Source organism: Nerophis lumbriciformis, linkage group LG36, assembly GCF_033978685.3.
Source record: "Nerophis lumbriciformis linkage group LG36, RoL_Nlum_v2.1, whole genome shotgun sequence".
NCBI lineage: Eukaryota > Metazoa > Chordata > Actinopteri > Syngnathiformes > Syngnathidae > Nerophis > Nerophis lumbriciformis.
Genome location: NC_084583.2, coordinates 21,733,444 through 21,748,697, shown reverse-complemented (window position 1 = coordinate 21,748,697; position 15,254 = coordinate 21,733,444). Strand labels below are relative to the sequence as shown.

At 39.6% G+C, this 15,254-nt stretch overlaps 1 protein-coding gene across 2 annotated transcripts in view; it reads right to left on the bottom strand.

The window, feature by feature from the left end:
* tmco6 (transmembrane and coiled-coil domains 6) overlaps window positions 1-15,254 on the bottom strand; it is a 40,442-nt gene that overhangs the window by 6,964 nt on the left and 18,224 nt on the right. For both annotated transcript variants that reach the window (XM_061930570.1, XM_061930571.2), the window contains 5 exons: window positions 11,616-11,732; window positions 11,401-11,515; window positions 4,600-4,780; window positions 4,378-4,472; window positions 4,125-4,292 (listed from right to left, as the gene is read on the bottom strand). In XM_061930570.1, the coding sequence (XP_061786554.1) occupies window positions 4,125-4,292; window positions 4,378-4,472; window positions 4,600-4,780; window positions 11,401-11,515; window positions 11,616-11,732 (676 nt within the window). The remainder of the gene's footprint in view (window positions 1-4,124; window positions 4,293-4,377; window positions 4,473-4,599; window positions 4,781-11,400; window positions 11,516-11,615; window positions 11,733-15,254) is intronic.

The window sequence follows — 15,254 nt, the reverse complement described above, 5'->3', positions numbered from 1 at the left end:
ACTTCTAAATTGGTGGCAAGTAACACAATCCATAATTATTAGGTGAAAAAAGTTAGAAAATTAGCTAAAATGCCAGCAAAAACATTAGCATACTAACATTAACATGCTAACAGGGAGCAGCTTGTATACTTCTAAAATGGCGGAAAGTAACACAATCCATAATTATTAGGTCAAAAAAGGTACAAAATTAGCTACAAATTCAGCAAAAACATTAGCATGCCAACATTAACATGCTAACAAGGAGCAGCTTGTATACTTCTAAATTGGTGGCAAGTAACACAATCCATAATTATTAGGTGAAAAAAGTTAGAAAATTAGCTAAAATGCCAGCAAAAACATTAGCATGCTAACATTAACATGCTAACAGGGAGCAGCTTGTTTACTTCTAAAATGGCGGAAAGTAACACAATCCATAATTATTAGGTCAAAAAAGGTACAAAATTAGCTACAAATTCAGCAAAAACATTAGCATGCCAACATTAACATGCTAACAAGGAGCAGCTTGTATACTTCTAAATTGGTGGCAAGTAACACAATCCATAATTATTAGGTGAAAAAAGTTAGAAAATTAGCTAAAATGCCAGCAAAAACATTAGCATGCTAACATTAACATGCTAACAGGGAGCAGCTTGTTTACTTCTAAAATGGCGGAAAGTAACACAATCCATAATTATTAGGTCAAAAAAGGTACAAAATTAGCTACAAATTCAGCAAAAACATTAGCATGCCAACATTAACATGCTAACAAGGAGCAGCTTGTATACTTCTAAATTGGTGGCAAGTAACACAATCCATAATTATTAGGTGAAAAAAGTTAGAAAATTAGCTAAAATGCCAGCAAAAACATTAGCATGCTAACATTAACATGCTAACAGGGAGCAGCTTGTTTACTTCTAAAATGGCGGAAAGTAACACAATCCATAATTATTAGGTCAAAAAAGGTACAAAATTAGCTACAAATTCAGCAAAAACATTAACATGCTAACAGGGGACAGCTTGTATACTTCAAAAATGGCGGCAAGTAACACAATCCATAATTATTAGGTTAAAAAAGGTAGAAAATTAGCTAAAATGCCAGCAAAAAACATTAGCATGCTAACATTAACATGCTAACAGGGAGCAGCTTGTATACTTCTAAAATGGCGGAAAGTAACACAATCCATAATTATTAGGTCAAAAAAGGTACAAAATTAGCTACAAATTCAGCAAAAACATTAGCATGCCAACATTAACATGCTAACAAGGAGCAGCTTGTATACTTCTAAATTGGTGGCAAGTAACACACTCCATAATTATTAGGTGAAAAAAGGTAGAAAATTAGCTAAAATGCCAGCAAAAACATTAGCATGCTAACATTAACATGCTAACAGGGAGCAGCTTGTATACTTCTAAAATGGCGGAAAGTAACACAATCCATAATTATTAGGTCAAAAAAGGTACAAAATTAGCTACAAATTCAGCAAAAACATTAGCATGCCAACATTAACATGCTAACAAGGAGCAGCTTGTATACTTCTAAATTGGTGGCAAGTAACACAATCCATAATTATTAGGTGAAAAAAGTTAGAAAATTAGCTAAAATGCCAGCAAAAACATTAGCATGCTAACATTAACATGCTAACAGGGAGCAGCTTGTTTACTTCTAAAATGGCGGAAAGTAACACAATCCATAATTATTAGGTCAAAAAAGGTACAAAATTAGCTAAAACGTCAGCAAAAAAACATTAGCATGCTAACAGGGAACAGCTTGTATACCACTAAAATGGCAGAAATCACCACGCCCCTAGGCCAGCCTGTACCCACCCACTCTGTGCCCTATATATATATATATATATATATATATATATATATATATATATATATATGTATGTGTGGGGGAAAAAAAATCACAAGACTACTTCATCTCTACAGGCCTGTTTCATGAGGGGGGTACCCTCAATCGTCAGGAGATTTTAATGGGAGCATTCGCATACCATGGTTTATATAGGGCACAGAGTGGGTGGGTACAGGCTGGCCTAGGGGCGTGGTGATTGGCTCATGTGTTACCTAGGAGGTGTTTCCGTCTATGGCGGCATGCTGTGACAATTTCGCTGCGCTTGTTGAGGGATGCCAGGTCTGGACGGTAAATAATAAACAGTTTCTCTTTCAAGCATAGGTTGCATCTTTTATTACCACTATTGTAAGGTGTGCTGGATGCAAGAATTTGCCATGTTATTGAATATTCAACATTATTGTCTTTGAGGTCCCAAATGTGTTTGCTGAGTTCTGTGGTATTTCGCAGGTTTTTGTTCCTGAAAGAAGCCTTGTGATTGTTCCATCTGGTTTTGAATTCTCCCTCGGTTAATCCTACATATGTGTCGGATGTGTTAATGTCCTTGCGTATTACCTTAGATTGGTAGACAACTGATGTTTGTAAGCACCCCCCGTTGAGAGGGCAATCAGGTTTCTTTCGACAGTTACAGTCTTTGTTGGTTTTGGAGTCGCTCTGTCTGGGGGCCGACGGCTCATTTGCAATTGTTTTGTTGTGGTTTGAGATGATTTGTCGTATATTGTTCATGCAGCTGTAGCTCAATTTAATGTTGTTCTTGTTGAATACTCATGAAACAGGCCTGTAGAGATGAAATAGTCTTGTGATTTTTTTCCCACACATACATATATTGCGCTCTACTACGGTATCGAGCACTATTTTTTGGATAACCTTATTAAAACATATATATATATATATATATATATATATATATATATATATAATTCCTCTTTGACAAAGATCCCCTCATCCCATTCAGAGGTGTGTAGAGTAGCCAGAAATTGTACTCAAGTAAGAGTACTGTTACTTTAGAGATTTATTACTCAAGTAAAAGTAAGGAGTAGTCACCCAAATATTTACTTGAGTAAAAGTAAAAAGTATGTTCAAGTACTGAGTAACTGATGAGTAACCTGTTCGTTTAATGATGACGTCAACAAATAATGCACAAAAACATAAAAATAGCAATGAGCAAATTCAGAGCCAGGAATATCTCTTAAGCAACTAAAACAATAATATAAATTAAATAATAATACATTAAAATAAAAAACATTAAGGCAAATTGAGCCACAATAACTTAACAGCACCATAGGCTCAGTAGGCATTCATTGATTGATTGATTGAAACTTGTATTAGTAGATTGCACAGTACAGTACATATTCCGTACAATTGACCACTAAATGGTAACACCCCAATAAGTTTTTATACTTCCTTAAGTCGGGGGTCCACGTTAATCAATTCATGGTAAACAGCTTGTATACTTCTAAAATGGCGGCAAGTAACACAATGCATAATTATTAGGTTAAAAAAAACGGTACAAAATTAGTTAAAATGCCGGCAAAAAACATTAGCGTGCTAACATTAACATGCTATCAGGGGACAGCTTGTATACTTCTAAAATGGCGGCAAGTAACACAATCCATAATTATTAGGTGAAAAAAGGTAGAAAATTAGCTAAAACGTCAGCAAAAACATTAACATGCTAATAGGGAACAGCTTGTATACTTCAAAAATGGCGGCAAGTAACGCAAATCATAATTATTAGGTTAAAAAAGGAAGAAATTTAGCTAAAATGCCAGCCAAAAACATTAGCATGCTAACAGGGAACAGTTCGTATACTTCAAAAATGGTGGAAAATAACACAATCCATAATTATTAGGTGAAAAAAGGTAGAAAATTAGCTAAAATGCCAGCAAAAAACATTAGCATGCTAACATTAACATGCTAACAGGGAGCAGCTTGTATACTTCTAAAATGGCGGCAAGTAACACAATCCATAATTATTAGGTCAAAAAAGGTACAAAATTAGCTAAAACGTCAGCAAAAAACATTAGCATGCTAACAGGGAACAGCTTGTATACCACTAAAATGGCAAAAAGTAACACAATCCATAATTATTACGATAAAAAAAAATGTAGAACATTTGCTAAAATGCCAGCAAACAACATTGGTGTGCTAACAAGAGAACAGCTAGCATACTTTTTAAGATGGCGACAAGTAACAAAATCCATGATTATCAAGTTAAAAAGAAAGAAAACATTAGCATGCTAACATGGGAACCGCTGGCATTCTTCTAAGATGGCGCAGGTGTGTGACTTACTTGAGGACTACTAGCCAGCAGCATGTAAAGGATGTCCATACTCAGGGTCAGCGCCTCATGATCGGCTAGTTTGAGCGTGGCCGAGAGACAAGACCGCAGCCCCGCGTGTGCCAGCTGGACGCAGGACTCCTTTTTGTTGTGGGCCACATTTGCTAGAACTCTCAGGATCTGGAGGGCACATTGAGGTGGACAAGAGTGTGACAAATCATCATCTTAAAAGAAATAAATACAACTAAAAAGGTATTGCACTGGCCATCGTGTTGATGCCCTGAGAGAATGGCAGAAGTTGGAGAAGTCCCGGGACCAAGTTGAGAGTCAGCAGAGCCGAGCAGAAAAAGCTGGACTGAGCTGGATCACATCAAAGAGGACCAAGTGTTGATTATATCAACATACACACAAATACAGTACTGTAATACCATCAGAGGGATTGTTTGACTTCATTTTGCGTGTGCAGAAAGAATGCCCTGGACCCCACCTGTGAGGTTGTTGAGGACCCATGCGGTCTCCCTGGCCAAGGCGGGTCGAGTCCGCACGTAAGCCTGAAGCAGCGCGCACAGAGCGGCCGCCAGCTTCACGTCACTCAGGCAGGCGCTTGGCTGGTCTGGCGTGCAGGAGGACAGCAAGTTGGCCATGCACCTCAGTAGAGGACAGACCAGCTAAAGAGGAAAATTGAGGGAAGAAGACCTGTGTCAATCAGAATCAGAATCAGAAATACTTTATTAATCCCCAAGGGGAAATTAAGATTTTCAGCACAATCCCATTCAAGAGCAGACAAACATTACAGGGAGACAGAACCGGACAGAAGAACTCCGCCTTATTAGTGATTCCCAGAGCCCAAAAAAGAGCGTTTTCTATTGGGGCTCCCTCCCTTAAATGCTGCTACCTCAGTAGAAGCATTTAAGTCCCATCTTAAAACTCATTTGTATACTCTAGCCTTTAAATAGACCCCCTTTTAGACCAGTTGATCTGCCGTTTCTTTTCTGCTCTGCCCACCTCTCCCTCGTAGAGGTGGGGGCACAGGTTCAGTGGGCACGGATGAAGCGCTGGCTGTCAAAAATCGGCACCCGGGGTGGACCGCTCGCCTGTGTATCGGTTGGGGACATCTCTGCACTGCTGACCCGTCTCCGCTCGGGATGGTTACCTGCTGGACCCACTATGGACTGGACTCTCACTATTATGTTAGATCCACTACGGACTGGACTCTCACTATTATGTTAAATCCCCTATGAACTGGACTCTCACACTATTATGTTAGATCCACTATGGACTGGACTCTCACTATTATGTTAGATCCACTATGGACTGGACTCTCACTATTATGTTAGATCCACTATGGACTGGACTCTCACAATATTATGCTAGATCCACTACGGACTGGACTCTCACTATTATGTTAGATCCACTATGGACTGGACTCTCACACTATTATGTTAGATCCACTATGGACTGGACTCTCACTATTATGTTAGATACACTATGGACTGGACTCTCACACTATTATGTTAGATCCACTATGGACTGGACTCTCACTATTATGTTAGATCCACTATGGACTGGACTCTCACTATTATGTTAGATCCACTATGGACTGGACTCTCACAATATTATGCTAGATCCACTACGGACTGGACTCTCACTATTATGTTAGATCCACTATGGACTGGACTCTCACACTATTATGTTAGATCCACTATGGACTGGACTCTCACTATTATGTTAGATACACTATGGACTGGACTCTCACACTATTATGTTAGATCCACTATGGACTGGACTCTCACTATTATGTTAGATCCACTATGGACTGGACTCTCACTATTATGTTAGATCCACTACGGAACTGGACTCTCACTATTATGTTAGATCCACTACGGACTGGACTCTCACTATTATGTTAGATCCACTATGGACTGGACTCTCACCCTATTATGTTAGATCCACTATGGACTGGACTCTCACTATTATGTTAGATCCACTACGGACTGGACTCTCACTATTTTGTTAGATCCACTATGGACTGGACTCTCACACTATTATGTTAGATCCACTATGGACTGGACTCTCACTATTATGTTAGATCCACTATGGACTGGACTCACACTATTATGTTAGATCCACTATGGACTGGACTCTCACTATTATGTTAGATCCACTATGGACTGGACTATCACACTATTATGTTAGATCCACTATGGACTGGACTCTCACTATTATGTTAGATCCACTATGGACTGGACTCTCACTATTATGTTAGATCCACTATGGACTGGACTCTCACTATTATGTTAGATCCACTATGGACTGGACTCTCACTATTATGTTAGATCCACTATGGACTGGACTCTCACTATTATGTTAGATCCACTACGAAACTGGACTCTCACTATTATGTTAATAATATAACATATATATATATATATATATATATATATATAAATATATATATATATATATATATATATATATATATATATATATATAATATATATATATATATATATATATATGGAGCAGCGAGAATACCAAGAAGCGCATATGCCAAATTTTCAAAGAGAACGGCCTACGGATCACGATTGAAGCCAACAAGCAAACCGTCAACTTCCTTGACGTCACTTTCAACCTGAGAAATAACAGCTACCAACCATTCACGAAACCCAACACAACACTCCAATACGTGCACCATGACAGCAACCACCCACCCACCACCACGAAAAGAATACCTACCGGAATCAATAAAAGGCTATCGATGCTGTCATCTAGCAAAGCTGAATTTGACCAAGCAACCCCCCCGTACCAAAAAGCCCTTGATGAAAGCGGATACAATTTCACCCTCACCTATGAACCCACGCCAGGAAACCAGCCAAAAAAGAACAGAAAACGAAACAGCATCATCTGGTACAACCCCCCATACAGCAAAAACGTCTCAACGAACATTGGACACAAATTCCTCAATCTGATTGACAAACACTTTCCCAAAGACAACAACCTAAGAAAAGTATTCAACAAGAACAACATCAAATTGAGCTACAGCTGCATGAACAATATACGACAAATCATCTCAAACCACAACAAAACAATTGCAAATGAGCCGTCGACCCCCAGTCAGAGCGACTCCAAAACCAACAAAGCATGTAACTGTCGAAAGAAACCTGATTGCCCCCTCAACGGGGGGTGCTTACAAACATCAGTTGTCTACCAATCTAAGGTAATACGCAAGGACATTAACACATCCGACACATATGTAGGATTAACCGAGGGTGAATTCAAAACCAGATGGAACAATCACAAGGCTTCTTTCAGGAACAAAAACCTGCGAAATACCACAGAACTCAGCAAACACATTTGGGACCTCAAAGACAATAATGTTGAATATTCAATAACATGGCAAATTCTTGCATCCAGCACACCTTACAATAGTGGTAATAAAAGATGCAACCTATGCTTGAAAGAGAAACTGTTTATTATTTACCGTCCAGACCTGTCATCCCTCAACAAGCGCAGCGAAATTGTAACAACATGCCGCCATAGACGGAAATTCCTCCTAGGTAACACATGAGCCAATCACCACGCCCCTAGGCCAGCCTGTACCCACCCACTCTGTGCCCTATATAAACCATGGTATGCGAATGCTCCCATTAAAATCTCCTGATGATTGAGGGTACCCCCCCTCATGAAACAGGCCTGTAGAGATGAAATAGTCTTGTGATTTTTTCCCCACACATACATATATATATATATATATATATATATATATATATGTATGTGTGGGAAAAAAAATCAGCTTGAGCCGACGGCTCATTTGCAATTGTTTTGTTGTGGTTTGAGATGATTTGTCGTATATTGTTCATGCAGCTGTAGCTCAATTTAATGTTGTTCTTGTTGAATACTCATGAAACAGGCCTGTAGAGATGAAATAGTCTTGTGATTTATTTCCCACACATACATATATTGCGCTCTACTACGGTATCGAGCACTATTTTTTGGATAACCTTATTAAGACATATATATATATATATATATATATATATATATATATATATATATATATATATATATATAATTCCTCTTTGACAAAGATCCCCTCATCCCATTCAGAGGTGTGTAGAGTAGCCAGAAATTGTACTCAAGTAAGAGTACTGTTACTTTAGAGATTTATTACTCAAGTAAAAGTAAGGAGTAGTCACCCAAATATTTACTTGAGTAAAAGTAAAAAGTATGTTCAAGTACTGAGTAACTGATGAGTAACCTGTTCGTTTAATGATGACGGCAACAAATAATGCACAAAAACATAAAAATAGCAATGAGCAAATTCAGAGCCAGGAATATCTCTTAAGCAACTAAAACAATAATATAAATTAAATAATAATACATTAAAATAAAAAACATTAAGGCAAATTGAGCCACAATAACTTAACAGCACCATAGGCTCAGTAGGCATTCATTGATTGATTGATTGAAACTTGTATTAGTAGATTGCACAGTACAGTACATATTCCGTACAATTGACCACTAAATGGTAACACCCCAATAAGTTTTTCAACGTTAATCAATTACTTAATAAATGACCAAGTCGAGGTGATCTACCTCATATATACATATACACACACATATCATATATATATATATATATATATATATATATATATATATATATATATATATATATATATATATACACACACACACACACATATATACAGTATATCATTTATATTTATTTATTTTGCCGTTTTTGTTCACATGTTAAAGGTGTTTTAATGAATATACATGCATGTTTAACATATAGATTTCTTTCTTTTATGAAGACAAGAATATAAGTTGGTGTATTACCTGATTCTGATGACTTGCATTGATTGGAATCAGACAGTAGTGATGATAACTTCCACATTTTCAAATGGAGGAGAAAAAAAGTTCCTCCTTTCTGTCTAATACCACATGAAAGTGGTTGTTTTTTGGCATCTTATTTGTCCAGCTTCCATACTCCTTTTTATACACTTTACAAGAAATACATTGGCGGCAAACTCCGTAGCTTGCTAGCTTGTTTGCGCTGGCTTTCGGAGACTCTTATTTTGTTAGCGCAGGCGCGATGGAGCGGCACTTTTATTGTGAAGACAGGAACTGTGCGGTCAGTCTTTAGGCTTTTGAGAGAGGTACGGTTGAAATAAAAGAGTGTCTTTTTTCCTTCACGCTTTTGATTGATTGATTGAAACTTGTATTAGTAGATTGCACAGTACAGTACATATTCCGTACAATTGACCACTAAATGGTAACACCCCAATAAGTTTTTACACTTGTTTCAGTCGGGGTCCACGTGCGACGGTCATGTGACCGCCTGGCTCTGTTTGATTGGTCCAAGATCACCAGTGACTGCATTTGATTGGTGAAACGGAGTCAAATGTCACCGGTGACTGTATTTGATTGGTGAAACGCAGGCATGCGATAGATCCTACTTTGAAGGTCTGTCTGACAAACCAAAACAAACAAAGCGAGCATTAACAGATCGATAAAAATCAGTCGTGCATACCTGCCAACTTTTGAAATCAGAAAAACCTAGTAGCCAGGGTCCAAGGGCCGCAGGCCCCGGTAGGTCCAGGACAAAGTCCTGGTGGAGGGTTCAGGGCTTCGCCCCCCCGACGCAAAATGATTGATTGCATTCAGACAGGTTAAAATGTTGCTAAAACCATCACTTTTCTATCAGTCACAGTGACTTTTCAAAACAAAAATATTACAGCAAAAATCATATGGGTTGATTGACATGTTTATTCTGTAAGCTAACTTCAATAGTTTGAAATTATTTTGACAGTTAATGCCAGTTATCCTGTCAACCTTTCACAAGACTTCAATTTGTTAATTGAAAGTATAAACAGTATAAACCCTTTTTACGGTAAACAAATGGTAAAACAGTACTAAACAATTCCATTAAAAAAACAAATTGGTGTCATTATTAACTTTCTTTTCAAGCTTGTATAATCTACTGCCTTGTTCAATTGTAAAAAATATTCTGTGCCTAAAATTCACATTTCTATCACAATTATCATACTGTAAACATGGTAAGCTAACTTCATTAAAATTAATAGTCCTGTCAATAGCATGGAATTACAATTCAAATGTAGTTTTTTTGTAAGCCTGTCAAAAGAATTCAAAATATGAAAAATGAATGAAAATGAATTTAAGCCATCAGACACTTGAAAAGTGGCACATCACATCTCTAATGTAATCATTTTAACTTTTCAACAGAAATAGCACTGCAAAAATATTAAGGACATACTTCTGTATTTTGGTAGTTATGCTGTCAACATTTAACTAGATTTCTTCAACTTGGACTTGAAAGCATAAATAGTATAAACACTTTTAACAGTATAACAGTACTAAACAATTCCAATAGATAACATTGGCGTCATTACCTTTTTGTGGCTAAAATCCGAAAAACGTTGAAAGTTTTCCACTTGTATCGCTAGCAACGGCATTAGACTTGTGTTTTTTTGTCCCAACGTGGTCTTTTACATCGCTAATTCCTCCGTGTCCGATCGAAAAATCTTGTCTGCACAAGGTGCAATTCGCGTAGTTTTCACCCTTTTTAGAACGGATAATTATTCCCGGATAGGCTTTTGAATATTCTTCACGGAATGACTGCAGTTTTCTTTTCGGTTTAAGACTCGCTTGCGATTTTTCTCCGGCTGATTCCATGATCGTTCGCTCGTTTGGAAACAATGGCAACTGCTTGGCAGCGGTGCTATAAATAGCCTCGCGCATGGCATTCGGAATGGCTCGATAGGAAGTTACGGGAAGCAGTGTCGATTGTCATTGTTGTTACGCGATTTCGTGAATAAAACTTTAAAAACATTTTTTTTTTTTAAATTAATGAAAAACCGTATTTTTTATCACTGCAACCGTAACCCGGAATAGGTTGATGAAAACCGTACTAATTACGGGAAAACCGGAGTAGTTGGCAGTTATGGTAGTGAGTAGCGAGCTGAATGTAGATAAATGGAGCGCAGTAAAAGTAGCGTTTCTTCTCTATTAATATACTCAAGTGAACCCGTTCTCAAACAATGGCAATAAAACGATTCTGATTCTGAAATAAAAGTAAAAGTATGTTGTATTAAAACTACTCTTAGAAGTACAATTGATCCCAAAAGTTATTCAAGTAGATGTAACGGAGTAAATGTAGCGCATTACTACCCAACTCTGATCCCATTACTCGACACCTAAAATATTCAATGGCTGCAGGCCTTATGCAAAGTATATGTAGGTATAAGCAATAGAATTAGCTCACCAGTTCGAGCCCATCCTCTTTGTTTCCTTGAGCAGCAGCACCGCCAAGCGACACGATCAAGGTACTGCACTGCAACAGTGCTCCACAAGCCAACAGTTCTTTGTTTTCCTCACAACTTTGTAAAAGACGCAGACAAGTATGAGTCATGTTGTTCAGTGTGTGCGCAGCAATTACTACAAGTGAAGATTGGATTGAAGTGCTTGTACAACACTTACCTGCAAGTAAGGTAGTGTAAGCACCATGCACATTCGATGGCGGGGCCCAATGAAAAATGATGGTCAGGTGTCAGAACTGCTAAGAGTTGTGTAGGTAAAGTAGAGGCCAGAACACACCTATAAAACAGTGAGAGAGATTTGTGATGCAACAGCAGTAGAAAATCCAAATTCTAACAATGAAATATTTGGTTGCGGTGTTTCCAATTTAAACTCACACCTAACCATTTATCGATCCAATACCAAGTAGTTACAGGATCATACATTGGTCATTATTAAAGTTCTCATGTGTCCAGGGACGTATTTCCCGAGTTTATATCAATCAATCAATCAATCAATGTTTATTTATATAGCCCTAAATCACAAGTGTCTCAAAGGGCTGCACAAGCCACAACGACATCCTCGGTATAGCCCACATAAGGGCAAGGAAAAACTCACCCCAGTGGGACGTCGATGTGAATGACTATGAGAAACCTTGGAGAGGACCGCATATGTGGGTAACCCCCCCCCTCTAGGGAGACCGAATGCAATGGATGTCGAGTGGGTCTAACATAATATTGTGAGAGTCCAGTCCATAGTGGATCCAGCATAACAGTAAGAGTCCAGTCCACAGTGGGGTCAGCAGGAAACCATCCCGAGCGGAGACGGGTCAGCAGCGCAGAGATGTTCCCAACCGATATACAGGCGAGCGGTTCACCCCGGGTCCCGACCCCGGACAGCCAGCACCCCATCCATGGCCACCGGATCTGTGTGTCTCCCCTTCCACAAGGGATAGGGGGGAACAGAGGAGAAAAGAAAAGAAACGGCAGATCAACTGGTTTAAAAAAGGGGGGCTATTCAAAGGCTAGAGTATACAAATGAGTTTTGAGATGGGACTTAAATGTTTCTACTGAGGTAGCATCTCTAACTGTTACCGGGAGGGCATTCCATAGTGCTGGAGCCCGAATAGAAAACGCTCTACAGCCCGCAGACTTTTTTTGGGCTCTGGGAATCACTAATAAGCCGGAGTTCTTTGAACGCAGATTTCTTGCCGGGACATATGGTACAATACAATCGGTAAGATAGGCTGGAGCTAGACCGTGTAGTATTTTATACGTAAGTAGTAAAACCTTAAAGTCGCATCTTAAGTGCACAGGAAGCCATAATACAATATGATTATTTTTTTTAAAAAGAAAAAAGATTTTGTGATGATAAAAAATATTGATGTAATCATTTTAGTATCGACTAGATACGCTCTTGTACTTGGTATCATTACAGTGGATGTCAGGTGTAGATCCACCCATGGTATTTGTTTACATTGTGACGCCGGTGAGCTACGGTGTGTAGTGAAGCAAGTTTAGCTATTCCATGTCCTGCAGGGATGATACTTGTAAAAAAACTCACTTTATTAGTCGCCATGGAGGCGAGGATTAGTGATTTAGAAGAAGCTAAAACATTGCCGATTGCGTATGGACATTAGCCGTTGACTAGCTAGCCATGTCTTAAAGCACCTCTTCCTGAGGGCATTTCAGTGTTATAACTTCACCTTTATCTTTACTTTTTAGGTCAAAATGCATCCGTTCTCCCTATTCTGTCTACACACTGTGTCTGCTTGTAAGTACTCCGTGATTGTGCGCTGCCAAACATGCTCATAAAACCAGGAATGTCACAACATGACGACGACGCGCCGTCATGCCTGCAAAAAAATATATATATATGGCGAACCGGTACTTTTCATACAGAGTATAGTACCGTTTTTGATTCATTAGTTAGTGCGTCTGCCTCACAATACGAAGGTCCTGAGTAGTCGTGAGTTCAATCCCGGCCTCGGGATCTTTCTGTGTGGAGTTTGCATGTTCTCCCCGTGACTGCGTGGGTTCCCTCCGGGTACTCCGGCTTCCTCCCACCTCCAAAGACATGCACCTGGGGATAGGTTTATTGGCAACACTAAATTGGCCCTAGTGTGTGAATGTGAGTGTGAATGTTGTCTGTCTATCTGTGTTGGCCCTGCGATGAGGTGGCAACTTGTCCAGGGTGTACCCCGCCTTCCGCCCGATTGTAGCTGAGATAGGCTCCAGCGCCCCCCGCGACCCCGAAGGGAATAAGCGGTAGAAAATGGATGGATGGATAGTACCGCGATACTATATTAGTACCGGTATACCGTACAATAATGTGTCTATTGCGTGACAGAAGGTCAATGCCTCTCACCCAAAGTCAACTGGGTTCCAGCCATACTTGCCAACCCTCCCGGATTTTCCGGGACACTCTCGAAATTCAGCGCCTCTCCCGAAAACCTCCCAGGACAAATTTTCTCCCGAAAATCTCACAAAATTCAGGCGGAGCTGGAGGCCACGCCCCCTCCAGCTCCATACGGACCTGAGTGACGAGTCGACAGCCTGTTTTCACGTCCGCTTTCCCACAATATAAACAGCGTGCCTGCCCAATCATGTTATAACTGTAGAATGATCGAGGGCGAGTTCTTGGTTTCTTATGTGGGTTTATTGTTAGGCAGTTTCATTAACGTCCTCCCAGCGCGGCAACAACACACAACAACAGCAGTCACGTTTTCGTCTGCCGTAAAGCAGTTGGTCTGCCGTAAACAGCAATGTTGTGACAGGGCTTTTAGAGAGTGCAGTGCACAACTGCGCACACAACAAGGAGACGAAGCAGAATGCATCATCAGAGAGGGTGTTCAGCATGGTTAGAAAAATAGTGACAGAGAATAGAACAAGGATGGACAATTCAACCCTTAAAGGGGAACACTATCACAATTTCAGAAGGGTTAAAACCATTAAAAATCAGTTCCCAGTGGCTTATTTTATTTTTCAAAGTTTTTTTTCAAAATTTTACCCATCACGCAATATCCCTAAAAAAAGCTTCAAAGTGCCTGATTTTAACCATCGTTATATACACCCGTCGTGTGACGTCACATAGTGATGCCAATACAAACAAACATGGCGGAAAGAACAGCAAGGTATAGCGACATTAGCTCGGATTCAAACTCGGATTTCAGCGGCTTAAGCGATTCAACAGATTAAGCATGTATTGAAACGGATGATTGTATTGTGGAGGCAGGTAGCGAAAACGAAAGAAGAAACTGAAGCTATTGAGCCATATCGGTTTGAACCGTATGCAAGCGAAACCCACAAAAACGACACGACAGCCAGCGACACGGGAGAAAGCGAGGACGAATTGGGCGATCGCCTTCTAACCAACGATTGGTATGTGTTTGTTTGGCATTAAAGGAAACTAACAACTATGAACGAGGTTTACAGCATATGAAATACATTTGGCAACAACATGCACTTTGAGAGTGCAGACAGCCCAGTTTTCATCAATTAATATATTCTGTAGACATACGCTCATCCGCTCTCTTTTCCTGGGGGTCTGGCGGCAGATTTCTTTGACTTTATCGTTGGAAATGCATCTGCTTTGAGTGTCGCAGGATATCCACACATTCTTGCCATCTCTGTCGTAGCATAGCTTTCGTCGGTAAAGTGTGCGGAACAAACGTCCAATTTCTTGCCACTTTCGCATCTTTGGGCCACTGGGGCAACTTGAATCCGTCCCTGTTCCTGTAGTTACACCAGTGGTTCTCAAACTTTTTTTGTCATCCCCCACTTTAGACAAGGGGGAGTTTTCAAGCCCCACCTGCCCCCATCG